Source organism: Lactuca serriola, chromosome 8 (assembly GCF_051521515.1).
Source record: "Lactuca serriola cultivar US96UC23 chromosome 8, Lser_US96UC23_V15, whole genome shotgun sequence".
NCBI lineage: Eukaryota > Viridiplantae > Streptophyta > Magnoliopsida > Asterales > Asteraceae > Lactuca > Lactuca serriola.
Genome location: NC_136415.1, coordinates 27,123,253 through 27,138,948, shown reverse-complemented (window position 1 = coordinate 27,138,948; position 15,696 = coordinate 27,123,253). Strand labels below are relative to the sequence as shown.

General features: G+C 34.3%; 1 protein-coding gene and 1 non-coding gene across 2 annotated transcripts; both read left to right on the top strand.

Moving 5' to 3' along the window:
• Positions 1–3,201: 3,201 nt before the first annotated feature.
• On the top strand, positions 3,202–4,977 carry LOC145066162 (aquaporin PIP2-1-like). Its single transcript, XM_079013365.1, has 4 exons — positions 3,202–3,616; positions 4,000–4,295; positions 4,394–4,534; positions 4,620–4,977. The coding sequence occupies exons 1-4, from the start codon at positions 3,322–3,324 to the stop codon at positions 4,737–4,739; spliced, it is 852 nt and encodes a 283-aa protein (XP_078869491.1). The 5' UTR covers positions 3,202–3,321; the 3' UTR covers positions 4,740–4,977.
• Positions 4,978–13,481: 8,504 nt separating this feature from the next.
• On the top strand, positions 13,482–13,552 carry TRNAC-GCA (transfer RNA cysteine (anticodon GCA)). The gene has a single exon. It is a non-coding gene; the product is annotated as a tRNA-Cys (tRNA).
• The last annotated feature ends 2,144 nt before the right edge of the window (positions 13,553–15,696 follow it).

The following is a 15,696-nucleotide window of genomic DNA, read 5'->3' as shown; positions in this document are numbered from 1 at the left end:
GGGACAACTCGGGCCAACTCAATGACTTGGCCAAACTTGAACAAAATGTCAAAATTAAATTAGAATGAAAAAAAGTCAAGAATTACAAGGTTAATATTAATATTTTATATATTATATAACATTCTAACCTTAAAACTAAAGTAAAGTATTTAATTAACATATCATATATGTTTTCCCTTTCTCCCACCTCATATTCAAGAATTTTAAAATTAATATTTATTATTTAAACTAGTTTAACATTCGAACATATATATTTTTATTATTATTTGTCTATTTTATTATGAGATCACCTTAGTTATGATATTTTAATATATAAAATTTCTTCAAAATTAGTTTTCTTTAGAATTTATCCTAGTGGAGTCCTTCCGCCATTGTCGAGTACTTGCTACTCTGGGTTTACCGATTAAGTAGCACCCAATGAGTTTTGCAACGTGTATTGAAACAATGTCATTTAATAGTTGTATGGAATTAAGTTTTTTGTTACGACTAGTAAATAGTGATATATGGTTTATAGATGTTTTAATATATAACATTCTAACCCTAAAACTAAAGTAAAGTATTGAATTAACATATCATATATGCTTTCCCTTTCTCTCATCTCATTTTCAAGAATTAATGTCTATTATTATTTATCTAATTTTTTATGAATTTAAGCACCTTAATTATGATATTTTGACATATAAAATTTCTCAAAAATTAGTTTTCTTAATAATTTACCCTAGTTGAGTGCTCTGTGCCCATGTTGAGTACTCGTTACTCTAGTCGACCGGTTTAGTAGAGCCCAACAAATTTTGCAACATTGATTGAAACAATGTCATTTAATAGTTGTATGTAATTAAACTTTTTTTTTACAACTAATAAAAAATGGTACAAGTTAGGGCTAGCCACTCGGCTAACAAGGTGCTTAAGAAGGTGATTCTAAAAAGAAGGTTTTTCGCTTAATCTTAGAGATATAGTAGCTTGTCGTTCTTAAAAAAAATAAAAAATAGTATTTTTTGTAAAGATGTTTTAATATATAATATTCTAATCCTAAAACTAAAGTAAAGTATTGAATTAACATAACATATATGCTTCCTCTTTCTGTCACCTCATCTTCAAGAATTTTAAAATTAATGTTTATTTTTTGAACTAGTTTAACATTCAAACATGTATATTTTTTATTATTATTTGTCAATTTTGTTATGAACTTGATTACATTAATTATGATATTTTAATATATAAAAATTCTACAAAAAATATTTTCTTTACAATTTACCCAAATCAAGTACTTCCTGTCCATGTTGAGTACTTGGTACTCTCAGTCGACCGATTTAGTAGCAACCAAACGAGTATTGGAACATTGATTGAAACAATGTCATTTAATAATCGAACGAAATTAATTTTTTTGTTACAACTTGTACACAATGTTATTTGTTGCTTAGATGTTTTAATATATAAGGTTCTAAACCTAAAACTAAAGTAAAATATTAATTAACATATCACATATACTTTCTCCTTCTCTCACCTCGTCTTCAAGAATTTCAAATTAATGTTTATTATTTGAATTAATTTAACTTTCGAAAATATATATTTTTATTATTATTTGTCTATTTTGTTATGAACTTATCACCTTAATTATGTTATTTTAATATATTAAATTTCTCCAAAATTAGTTTTCTTTACAATTTATCCTAGTTGAGTACCAGTCATTTAATAGTTGTATAAAATTTAGTTTTTTTTTTTTTTTTTTTTTTTTTTTTTTTTTTTTTGCTACAACTAGAATACAATGGTATTTGTTCTATAGATGTTTAATACATAACATTTTAATGCTAAAACTAAAGTAAAGTATGAATTAACATATCATATATGTTTTCCCCTTCTCTTTCCTCATCTTCAAAATTTTAAAATTAATGGTTGAACTAGTTTAATAGTTGAGCATGTATACTTTTATTATTATGTGTCTATTTTGTTATGAACTTGATCACCTTAATTATGATATTTTAATATATCAAATTTCTCCAAAATTAGTTTTCTTTACAATTTACCCTAGTTGAGTACTTTCCGCTCATGTCGGGTACTCGTTACTCCCAGCCGACCGATGTAGTGCACCCAAGTTTTGCCACATATATTGAAACAATGTCATTTAATAGTTCTATGTAATTTTTTTTATATATATATATATTTTTTAATTTTTTATAGCTAGTAAATAGTGGTATTTGTTGTATAGATGTTTCAATTTAGTGGTTATATAAATTTTTTAAAAACAAAATTAATTATGCTAGAAAGTTTTCCTGTTTAAATCTTTGAAGTTTTGATTTTGTTATAACAAAAAAGTTACGTAGAATATTAAATTCTATAAAAGAAAATACAATAATTTTTAATTTGCCTAATTTAATCATATGAACTTTTTCCTTTTCAAAATTTAATCATATAATTTTTAAACTTTTATTTAAAAAAAAATTAACCAGTAAAAAAATGTTTGATGACTTTTTGAAATTCATTATCAGATTAGTGTTTTAATTTTAAAAAAGTAGCAATTAGAAATTTCCAATGATTAAATAGAAAATGCAAAGTTTGGTAGGGCTTATGGAATTTGATCATCATAAAATAGAGGGGCCAACTTTTTATTTTGCCCCGACCCCAAATATATATATATATGGACCGGCCGTATGTTACTAATTTCGAACTATGCCATTTAACTAATTATCGAACCCTTCGCGAAAACAAGTCAGGTTGTATAACTTGTTACCATATTAGTGTTATCAGATGCTGTTGTAAACCGAGTCATATAAAGGGCTCATATTCATTTATGCATATTTGACATGATTATGAAATCAGGTTCTATATTTTATTCTTCCCGGGTTAATTATATGTCTCCCATTGTAGTGGTGTTAGTCATACAATACATTATGCAAACATGTGATGTAGTACACATTTTTTATTTGTATAGTTATATATAAAGAATACGATAAATTTAATAATAGTTCTGAGTTTGTTTTCATGTACAAGTACTATACAACTATCACTATAACTTGCTGTTCTTCCAATAATAACAAAAGATAAAATAGAAGAAATATAGGGGCGAAAAAACGATAAAACATGAGAAGGTGGTGGGGTAATAACGTAAATAAGGTCGTTCAAAACGATTTTTTTTTTTTTGAACCCCATCATCTTCCTCGTAAATTTCATTTCTCCGCTGTAGATATAGTCTTTGTACACCTCACCCCCTTCTATCTCCCCTTCCCCTGCCTTTATATACACTGCCCTCTATACCAATTTTATCACTCCTCTACTTTCTCACCACCACCACCGCCGTCTCTCTCTCTCTCTCTCTCTCTCAACATGACAAAAGACGTGGCGGAGGAGGGGTCTTTCTCGGCGAAGGACTACCACGACCCACCACCGGCGAAGTTCATAGACCCGAAGGAGCTGACAAGATGGGCTTTTTACAGAGCTCTGATAGCGGAGTTTGTTGCCACCCTTCTCTTCCTTTACATTACTGTCTTGACAGTTATCGGTTACAAGAGCCAGATCGACAAGGGCTCCGACGCCTGCGGCGGCGTCGGTATCTTGGGTATTGCGTGGGCCTTCGGTGGCATGATCTTCGTTCTTGTTTACTGCACCGCCGGTATCTCCGGTCAGTTTCCACCTCCTCTTTCCTTTTCTTTCAAGTGATAAACGATCTCCTTAAGATACTTAACCAAATATAAAAATATTATTAAAGTATTTTTTTAAAGAAAAGCTTACACAAAAATACGTAAACCATAAATAACCCAGCTAGCCTTGATTTTTGGAATTTTATTTACTTATTTTTACGTTTATTTCTAAAAGCGAAGGTTATAAAAAAAAACTCATTACTTAATGTTTTTATATCTTTTCTAATATCATACCATAATTAAACGATCTAGAGTTGTGTGGTCACAAAACAATTATTGCATAGTGCATATATACTTCTTTTGGTCTAAATTTCCAGACAAATTAAAAAGGACAGTAATAAATATTTGTGTGAGTTTAATGCAGGAGGTCACATCAACCCAGCCGTGACCTTCGGTCTCTTTCTGGCTCGTAAGGTCTCACTGCCTCGAGCCATCATGTACATGGTGGCTCAGTGCTTAGGAGCCATTTGTGGTGTGGGTTTAGTCAAAGCCTTCCACAAGACTTACTACACTAACTATGGCGGTGGTGCCAACGAGCTAGCCGATGGCTACAGCAAAGGCACCGGCTTGGGTGCAGAGATCATCGGCACCTTCGTTCTTGTTTACACCGTCTTCTCCGCCACCGATCCCAAGAGAAGTGCTCGTGACTCCCATGTTCCTGTATGCACTCCCTCTTATTCTTTAGTTATTAATAAACTTTATGAACGTATGTGTCTATATTTCATCATGTTGTGTGATCGATGTGCACATATATATAGGTGTTAGCACCTTTACCCATTGGGTTTGCTGTGTTCATGGTTCACTTAGCCACGATTCCCATCACCGGAACTGGTATTAATCCGGCGAGGAGTTTTGGAGCGGCGGTTATTTACAACAAGGAGAAAGCTTGGGATGATCAAGTGAGTTTTAGTTATTAATTCTTCGTAACAATTTTTGAAAAAGATTTGGCTTCTTATAAACTTGTTTTCTGAATCGATTTTGCAGTGGATATTCTGGGTTGGACCCTTCATCGGAGCAGCCATCGCCGCCTTCTACCACCAGTTTATCTTGAGAGCCGGTGCAGCCAAGGCCCTTGGATCTTTCAGGAGCAGTGGCCATGTTTGAGATACGGATGCATTATATTGTTCGCAAAAAGATTGGGGAAAAAATTGTTTAACTGTGGATGAAAGTATGTGGTGTTTTGGTGTTAAGAGTGTTCTGTATGTCTTGTTTAAGGTTTTATTGCGAACCATGGAAATGCAATGTAAATTCTTTTTTAGGGGTACCCCTGCCCCTCGTGTTATTCTTGCCACTTCAGAAACTTTGTATTTACTCAAATTATTTCCAAGTTTTTTCTGTGTCATTGAGAATGTTGTCTTATGTAAGAATTAAATGTTTAATTCTGAGAATTTTACTTATTACAATATAATATGATATTAACCTATAAAGTGTAAATAAAATAAAACTATAACTAAAGAAAAACATGTAATGTTTAAAATGTCTTTATCTTACACATGATTATGTTTCTTTATTGTTTCTTTATGGATCAAAATTTTCAATTCATACCCTTGTTTATAAATGCATAACACTTTGTGACCTAATAATTAATATTGGATTGAATGGAGTATTTTGTGTCAAAATGCGACCTCACAAAATATATTAAACTTTGTATTGTAAAAATATTAAATACTGACCTATTTATTTTGTTAAAAATAATTAAATAGTTGCAATATTAATATTTATATTTATAAAAATATTAAGTATTGACATTTTTTTTAAATAATTAATTATTAAACAATTATAATATTAACTTTTTTTTGGTTTATTGACTTAAGATTTTGTTATACTTGCTTTAAGAATAAACTAAGAAGTTATAATAATGAGGACCTAGAAAAATTTATAGGTTGAACATGTTTATTGACATTAATTTACCCCCATTAATTGCAAAAAAGTAATCTTTTTTTGGTTTTGGCGTCATGTTTGAAGAAGTTGAGGAAACACCTTAATTTGGTGAACTGTAAAGGGGATAAATCCCCTTTTGATTACATCAGTCTTTCAGTGGGGTTGAACATGTCGAAGATGGGTAATGGAGAATTGTAATTGATTGATTTTTCAATAAACACTCGTCTTGAAAGGTGAAAGTGTTACTCATTAGTAGTCGTCTTAAGTTTTAAAAATATGTTTTTAGAAGTTTTAGCATTTATTTCTTTTTTATTTTTCAGGCTTCAATATTAGTTCTGAATTTTCTTGAATCGTCTTGTGCGTGCAATGTTCTTTCTGGGAAGTAAGATTCATGACAGAAATATTAGTTGGATCAAACAAAGGAAGTTGTTGACTTCAAACGTTGAGGGTGGATTGAGTATGCGTAGATCACATGCATTAAACAATGTGTTGCTTTTGAAATATCGTTGTAGGTTTTTAAATGGACCAAATCGTTTGTGGGTCAAGGCCATTTCGGCTTATTCACGAACTTAAAGGTGGATTTGAAGTGAATGGTTTCGTAAGTACAGATCGAGGTCTGAAAAACATTGGTGATTTTTTGCGAAACCACGAATCAAAGACATTGATTAAGAGGTATTCTAAAAAGAAAAAAATTTACTACTTTTTTGAAAGATGATCGAAGTGGGTGTAGAGGTGTCAAATGTAACCATATCATGTTATTTTCACATGAGACAATAAGAATATGACCGAAAAAACAACTCTGACTTCGGTCCAAAGATCTAAGAATATGAGTGAAAAAGTGAAGTTGGAAATCACTCGAAGGATCCAGTGGCTAGGTGAAGTAAGGAAATTTTGGTGGCTAATTATCGTTTTTCGGAAGCTCAACAAATGAAAAAAAAGTTGAAGAGGTCACTTTGGGGGGAAATTGTTAAAACAAAAAGTGATCCTCTTAAACTTAACGATTCGCAGTCCATTTTGCTACCGTATCTCTTTGGCTACCGTAATCAGTTTTGCCACGGCAACAGATGTTTATCTACCGCAATTGAAGATCTTGTTTTGATCCAGAGTTGAAGCGCAACCTCTATACTGCAGTGAAGACTTATTGGTTACATCAACTGACTTAGCATGTTTGCATTACATTGTCTAGTGAACTGGTCACTTAGAGTCGATAGTTTATTATTGTTTATTTACGATGTAACTTTATGGAAATTAATCTCTAGTCTCCATCTTCATGTATTAGACACCTCTTTACCACTACTTCTTATCATATCACTTAAACGATCTTTCTGAACTTTCACTTTGAAATACTAAGATCATTATCTCATATCTCTATATTACTTATTATCTTTGAAGATTCTCTTCAATTTAAACTGATCACGCATATTAACTTGGGTTTGAATGCAAACCTCTTTATGAATCAGTTTGGTGTATACTTGATATAACTTGTTGTCATTTACATTTCCTTTATTTTTTAGCACTTTATAATTCCGCAACTAACCATCTAACAAATCTAACTTATTATTGTTGAGCTTGTATGATCCTTTGAGATTAACTTATTCCGCAACTATTATCTTGTGCTAACGTTTTATCAAGTGTTTCTCAAAAGTTTTTCTCTACACAGATTTTGTTAACGAATTTTTGTGAAATTATTTTTCAAAATACACTGTTTTCACAAATTTAATTCGGAGTAAAAATTATTTGCTCAAGCTTGGTTTGACTTATAATATGAATTTTGAATCTGCAATAAAGGTATTGAGACTGTTGTCTAGGTAGTGATTTCATTGAAGCTTCCCTCGGTGCAAAATATGATCATGTGCAAAAAAAAGAGTGAAATATTTTTAGTTCAAGTTTGTAAGTTTTCTTTCATTTATTTGAGTTTTTATTCTAAATGCTTTTTAGTTCATCTACATATTTCCATTTGTTCATAATGTTTAATCTTTTTATTACTTGAGGGCAACTAATGTTTAAGCTTGGGGAGATTTGATAGATGTCATTTTATACATCTTTTAGGGTAGTTTTTATTAGCATTTTGCATCATTTTTTATGCTTTTTCATGTGCATTAGTTTAAATAATGTTCAGCTCATGTATTTTGTAAGAATTCCCGTACAACTCATGTTTTAGTGTCTATTTCAGGTGATTTGAAGTGGAGCGGTAGTTTGATAGTCTTTGAAGCATATCTGGAGCATAACTAGAGCTTATCTGGATCCAAAACACTAAAGAAGACCAAATACAACCTATTTCTCATGAAAAACAGGTTGTTCTTCACTTACGAAACATAACCGGAGGATTTCTGATTTTTTTGAGGCATTTGAAAATTTCATCCCTGAAGCACAGGTCGTGCCTCCTAAGCACGGGTTCTGCCTACCTCCTAATGCCATTATTTTGGGTGTCAGTCAACCCTGCTATGGTTGTGGTGAGGTCGAGCATTACAAGCGAAACTGCCCCAAAGCAACAACAACCAACAACACTGGGAGAGTTCTAACTATGGGGCAAGAGGAGGCAGTCGCCGATCCCACCGTTGTCACGGGTACGTTCCTTTTTGAAAACTCTTATGCATGCATCCTTTTCGATTCTGGTGCGGAACGAAGTTTTGTTAGCCATTCATTTAAACATCTTCTTAAACATAGTCCTCAACCATTAACCGAAACGTTTACCGTCGAGATGGCTAACGGCGAGAAATAGAACGCTAACGATGTATTCATAGGCTGCACCCTTACCCTAAACGACCATTCCTTTCCCATCGACCTTATGCTGGTGTCCATAAAGAGCTTTGATGTTATCGTTGACATGGATTGGTTGAGTCCCAATCATGCTGATATCCTTTGTTAAGAAAAAGCTATCTGCCTCAATCTTCCCTCTGGCCAGACCCTCATGATCTACGGCGATAAACTTAGTTCCAATCTTCGCATCATTTCATGCATCAAAGCCCAAAAGCTCCTTCGAAAGGAATGCCATGCATTCCTAGCTCATGTAATTAACGAGAAACAGGAAGTTAAAGACCTCGAGAGCATCCCCGAAGTCTGCAACTTTCTTGATGTCTTTCCTGAAGAGCTCCCGGGAATTCCTCCCGAACGCCAAGTCAAGTTTCGCATCGACCTAATTTCCGGAGCTACCCCCGTAGCCAAGTCTCCATATCGCTTAGCGCCAGCAGAAATGTAGGAGTTATCTAGTCAGCTTAATGAGCTGCTTAGCAAAGGGTTCATCAGACCGAGTTCCTCACCCTAGGGAGCCCCGATGTTATTTGTGAAGAAGAAAGATGGATCTTTTCGGATGTGTATAGACTACCGTGAGTTGAACAAGCTGACCGTTAAAAACTATTATCCTCTTCCTCGAATAGATGACCTCTTCGATCAACTTCAGGGAGCCAATTACTTTTCAAAAATAGACCTTAGATCAGAATAGGTGACCTCTTTGATCAACTTCAGGGAGCCAGTTGCTTATGCCTCAAGACAGCTGAAGGCACACGAAGTCAACTATACAACTCAGGACCTGGAGTTAGGAGCAGTGGTCTTCGCACTGAAGATTTGGAGACATTATCTCTACGGAACCAAGTGCACGATCTTCGTGGACCATAAAAGCCTACAACACATCTTCAATCAGAAAGACTTAAACATGAGACAACGGCGATGGGTAGAGCTGCTCAGTGACTATGAGTGCGAAATCCGCTACCATCCCGGCAAGGCCAATGTGATGGCAGATGCCCTTAGCCGAAAGGAAAGCTCAAGCAACAAGGTGAAGACACTGACAATGACCATCCATTCCCACTTATCCGCACAAAGCCGAGAGGCTCAGTTGGAAGCCCTAAAACCAGAGAACATGTTGAATGAAGCCTTGAGGGGAATGGATATGAATCTTGAGATCAGAGGTGACGGAGTATATTGTTTCATGGATCGAATCTGGACCCCAAAGTTCGGAGGTTTCAGTGAGGTTGTCATGAACGAAGCTCACAAGACTAGATACTCCGTGCACCCAAGTTCGGATAAGATGTACCTGGATCTCAAGAAACTATATTGGTGGCCAAACATGAAAGCCGAAATTGCTACCTTCATGGGCAAATGTCTGACTTGCGCCAAGGTGAAGGTCGAATATCAGAAGCCCTCAGGTCTACTCCAACAACCCGAGATACCTGAGTGGAAATGGGAGATGATTACTATGGATTTCATTACCAAATTACCCAAATCTCCGAGTGGGCACGATACCATTTGGGTAATTGTCGATCGATTGACAAAATCCGCTCACTTCCTACCGATCAAAGAAACGTTCAAAATGGAAAGACTCACGCGAATCTACATTCAAGAAGTGGTCCGACTGCATGGTGTACCTGTGTCCATTATCTCCGATCGAGATAGCAGGTTTACCTCGAGATTTTGGCAGTCCCTACAAAAGGTTCTTGGAACTAAGCTAGACATGAGCACAACTTATCATCCTCAGACATATGGGCAGAGTGAGAGAACTATCCAGACCTTGGAAGACATGTTGAGAGCATGTGTCATCGATTTCGGAAAGTCGTGGGACACTCATTTACCCTTGATTGAGTTCTCTTATAACAACAGTTACCACACCAATATCAAGGCTGCCCCGTTCGAAGCCCTCTACGGTCGCAAGTGCAGATCCCCTCTGTGTTGGGCTGAGGTGGGCGACACGCAGCTAGCCAAGGGTCGAGTCCCCGACAGTACTCTCACTGGTCCTGAAATCATCCATGAAACCACCGAAAAGATCATTCAAATCCGAGAACGACTGAAAGCTTCACGAGACAGACAAAAGAGTTACGCCAATAAACGACGAACACCCTTGGAATTCTAGGTTGAAGATCGTGTCCTTTTGAAGGTCTCGCCCTGGAAAGGCATGATACGCTTTGGAAAGCATGGGAAATTGAACCCAAAGTACATAGGACCTTTCAAGATCCTTGCTAGGATCGGTCCCGTAGCCTATAAACTCCGATTACCTCAAGAGCTTAGCAACATCCACCATGTCTTCCACGTCTCTAATCTTAAAAAGTGTCTATCCGATGAAACCCTTGTGATCCCTCTTTATGAGATCGAGATGAACGAAAATCTGAATTTTGTGGAAGAACCAATTGAAATCATGGATCGGGAGATCAAACGAACGAAACAAAGCCGCATCCCGATAATGAAGGTTCGCTGGAATGCCAAGCGGGGACCCGAATTCACTTGGGAGTGCGAAGATTCAATGAAATATAAATATACGCATCTCTTTTCAAATCCATGATTTGTATCTTATTTCCAAATTTCGGGACGAAATTTCCTCTAACGGGGGGATGATGTGACAACCTGAAGTTTATTCCGTCAATGTAACCCACTTCCGTTAATAAAATTTATTTTTATTAAAAATTTTCCGTTAACTTTTGAGTTAAGTAAATCCTTTTGGGTTATTGTTGTATTTTTCATATGCGTCTGAAAGCAATAAAATCACATGAAATACCCTCGAATTCTTTCGGAAAAATTTCTAGTTCACGACTAAGTCGGGTTATGGCCATTTAATCGGGTACAATCTTAAACTCCATTTGATGTCGGGATTGGGTGGATCCCCACCTGGCCGTGAACTCAACCCTATATAAGAGTTGAGTGGTCTCCATTTGAACCTTTTTCACACACCTTAGAGCTTTCTCTCTCTACTCTCTCTCTCTCTCTCTCTCTCTACAACTCGGGATTCGATCTAGAAACGCCCCTTCAAGCTTCACAACTGTAAGTTAACCTTCCTAGCTTGTTGTTTAGCCTAAAATATTTGCAAATTCTTGATTTAGTCATCCAAAAACCTCAAGATCATGTGTTTACGGTTTGGGAACATCCCAAAACCGTAAACACCCTAAAAGGGGGTTTTTATGCCCCAAAACCCTTCCAAAACCTTTCCAATGCTTGGCTTATGACCTAGAAACTTGCATGAATGATCTAAGAACCCCAAAACATGAATTGAAAGGGGTAAACATGAGTTTACGGTTTGGGGATCTCCCAAAACCGTAAACACCTTCAAAGGGTGTCTAAGTGCCGTTAACACCTTGTATGGCTTATATTTGGGTCTAGAACTTTGCATGCTTAACCTACAACCACCAAAACACATAAAAAAAATGGACAGATATGAGTTTACAGCCGTAAACTCATGTGTTTACGACTGTAAACTCCCAAGGGAGTGGTCCAAAGACCGTAAACTCCATAAAGGGTCCATTTCAAGCCCCAAACACTTCCATAACCTTTGATTCAACCCTAGGACCTTTCTTTGTGAAGCATAAGACCTTTGAGCACCAAATAACACCATTCCCATGAGTTTACGGCCGTAAACTCATGGGGATATGGTCTTGAAACCGTAAACACCCCCTAAGGGCTTACACTTGAAGAGTAAACTCCTTAACGAGGCCATACACTCCTTAGAAGCAACCCGTATCATTCCTAACACTTGAAATCAAGTGTTTCCACGCATTAGAATGTACTTAATTGCCTAATTAGTGGTTTAAATGACTAATTAGATACAATTATGTATCACTTCATGTTACATAGGACCCTCGCGTGTGTTCAAGTCCTAAATTGACACCTAGCGTCCTACCCGGCACACCCACATCAAAATTGACTTAAAAAGTGAAAAAAAATTAAGATTTTCAAGATTAATATGTATATTTTATACCTTATCTAACGTACAAAACCTAAAACTAAAGTAAGATATCGGATAAACGAATTATATATGCTTTCGTCTCTTTCATTCTTATTTTCAAGATTTTCATGATTAAAAATATTTATTTTTTTGAACTTGTTTAACATTAAAAAATATAACTTTTTTTATTGATATTTCACTTACTTTGCTACCAATTTTAATAAACTTATGATTTTTCATATATATAATTTCCCCAAAATTGATTTCTTTATGAAATATCATATCCAAGTACTCTTCGAGTAATCCTCGCCGAGGTCGAATACTTGTTATTCCCCAATTGACCGAACGAGTACCGAATAGTGAGTTTCGCAACATTGAAGAGTACAATGCTATTTGGCACCACTAAGCAACTGAAGAGTAATATTTTTGATAGGATTATCACACATTCTTTTTAAATGGATAATTTATAGAAACAATAAACTTAAAATCAACTAAGTTCTTTGGTTGCAAAACCCAATGTTGGGTTTGATCTATTTGTAATTTTTGGTTTTTTTTTTAGCTTTTTGCTGACTTTAAAGAACTTAACCCAAAAAATCAATAAAAATGATTTGATATAACTGGATCTATATATTTTCTTTTGTTAATTTGCTAAAGGGAACAAAGCAAAAAAAAAGTCTTTAAAGTTTGGCTCTATTAATGCAAAAGTTATCTCTGATTCTATTTTGTAATTAAGCTCAATAATAGATAAACATTTGCAAAATAACTCTTGTAACCAGATAATAATACCGGTTTTCAGGGCCAAATTGTAAACAAACAATCATGTATGAGTTTTTCGTTAATGAGGTTAAAGTTTAAGGATTTTTCCGAAGATTTTTCTTTTTATATATGCTAAATTAATTTGAAGAAAAAACATATTTATTTAACAAAAAACCCAAAACAAAAATATCATCTACATCCCTTTCACTGAAAAACTTATTTTTATTTATTAAAAAACACAATAATAATAATTTATATATCATTTTTGGGTTTTTTTTTTTTTTTTTTTTTTTTTTTTTTTTTTTTTTGTGGTTTTCTTCAAATCCAACTCTTAAATATCAAATATTTGAATATTCAGGTCTTAGTGTAAGAACTAACTACTTAAGTGTAAAGAATGACAATGGAATATATATATATATATATATATATATATATATATATATATATATATATATATATGAAATGACCAAATTTAATTCATGATGTTTTACTAACACATGACAAGTACAATAAACTAAAGTTTAGTAATCCAACCCATAAAATTTTATCTTATTGTGTATCGTTTTGGCGGCATGACCGAGTGGTAAGGTGGGGGACTGCAAATCCTTTTTCCCCAGTTCAAATCTGGGTGTCGCCTCATCAACAAACAAATCAAAATTTATTATCTGTTGATATAAATCACCCAAATTTTACCCAACAGATAAGACGATTGTTGATATTTGATTGATTCTAAACATCTGTTCTCGGGATTTTGTAAAAGATTGGAAATCTTTCATTCTAAAATTCAAATAAAGATTATATTATAATGGTCAAAACAAGACTTCCCGATTCCCTTCTACTGCTAATGTCTACTGATTGGGTCTTGAATTTCATTGGCATAGCCGCCGCCGGCTAACTAGTTGTGGAAAGTCCTTTATGTAATCTACATATATAGACTCGCGAGAATCTCTGAGTGTTCAGGCATTCAATCACTATTAGATTGAGATTGAATGGATAATATACTTTTTTATAGAAAAAGTGATTTTTTTTTTGAAACCCCTCGTCAAGAGTATAATATACCATCTCCCAACTGCTTCAGAGAGACAATCGGGAAAGGAAAAGGTACGAATTAGATCAAATAGGAAATAAAAGTATGTAATAGATAGCAATTAATCTATTTGTACTTGGAACAGCAACAAAGAATTGGCCCTGTTTTTTTTTATTACTATATGTTCCATTAGTAACATTCATTTTGTAGCGTCATTGTGTATTTTAGTTGTGTTTAATCGATCCCGGTTAGAAATCATATAGGAATTTTTTAGAAATGGATTTATTTGATTGGTTCATCAATAGTGTTCAGCCAAAATCCCTTTTTGACTCTGGACCATGGATTCTACTATTATTTGTGAGCAATACAATAATGGAATGTTTCTAGCATAAAGATAAGGGACATAATTGACATGGATATAGTAAGTCTCGCTTGGGCTGCTTTAATGGTAGTCTTTATATTTTCCCTTTCACTCGTAGTATGGGGAATATTCAGATTCGATGACCAATCTAAACTCAATATTCATTGAGGGGAAAGTATGATTATGATATAAATGCACCAAACGGGAATTTTAGGAAAAATATCTTTGAGATCTCTTTCCTTTTTTTTTTTTAAATTCTCTACTCTAATATCAATATTGTATTCTTTTTTTTCTATTACTCTAGATCATATATAGTGTAGTTGGGTATTTTCATTCCCTAAGTCAATTTTTTTAGCCACACAATATTGTCTTAGGTTGAACTAAAAAAAGACTATTTAGAAAACTAGTCAATGGTGGCCCTCCATGGATTCACCTATATAAGCTGCAGCTAAAGTTGCAAAAATAAGAGCTTGAATACCACTTGTAAATAATCCAAGGAACATCACAGGGATAGGAACCATTGAAGGTACTAAAGAAACAAGAACAACAAATACTAATTCATCGGCTAATATATTTCCGAAAAGTCGAAAACTAAGTGATAGGGGCTTTGTGAAATCTTCTAAGATGTTAATAGGTAAAAGAATTGGAGTTGGTTGAATATATTTACCAAAATAACATAATCCTTTTTTGCTAAGACCCGCATAGAAATATGCCACTGATGTGAGTAAAGCCAAAGCAACAATAGTATTTATATCATTCGTGGGGGCGACTAACTCCCCATGAGGTAATTGTATGATTTTCCAAGGTAAAAGGGCATCTGACCAATTAGAAACAAAAATAAATAGAAACATAGTTCCAATAAAAGGAAGCCAAGGACCATATTCTTCTACAATTTGAGTTTTACTCACATCTCGAATAAATTCAAGGACATATTCGAAGAAATTCTGACCGTTGGTCGGAATGGTTTGTGGGTTCCGAACGGCTAGAGTGGCTGAAGCTAATAAGATAGCAATTACAACTCAAGAAGTAATAAGTGCTTGGTCGTGGACTTGGAAACCCCCGATTTTCTAATAAAAATGGTGGCCTACTTCCACATCGGATATATCGTATAACCCATTTAGTGGGTTGATGGAACATGATAGATCATTCATATTGCCCTCTGACAAAAATAGAATTTTAAACAAAATTATTTTGATTCAACCATCTCTTTCTCGACTTGACTACTTGAATCATATATTTTGAATACCAACTAATCAAATTCTATTCCTTGTTATTTTTATCTCTATTTTTGAGATTCAGAAATAGTAACCGATTCGATAAATCTATGAAGGTTCTGAAATGAAATAAGTTATTTATCTTATTATGAATCACGAATTTCTTATATAGCCAGAAC

Excerpts from the sequence above, each read along its gene's own strand:
- LOC145066162 (XM_079013365.1), top strand. The coding sequence starts at position 3,322 with ATGACAAAAGACGTGGCGGAGGAGGGGTCTTTCTCGGCGAAGGACTAC. Across the intron at positions 3,617-3,999 it reads CTGCACCGCCGGTATCTCCG|GAGGTCACATCAACCCAGCC; the intron begins GTCAGTTTCCAC and ends AGTTTAATGCAG. Across the intron at positions 4,535-4,619 it reads AGAAAGCTTGGGATGATCAA|TGGATATTCTGGGTTGGACC; the intron begins GTGAGTTTTAGT and ends TCGATTTTGCAG.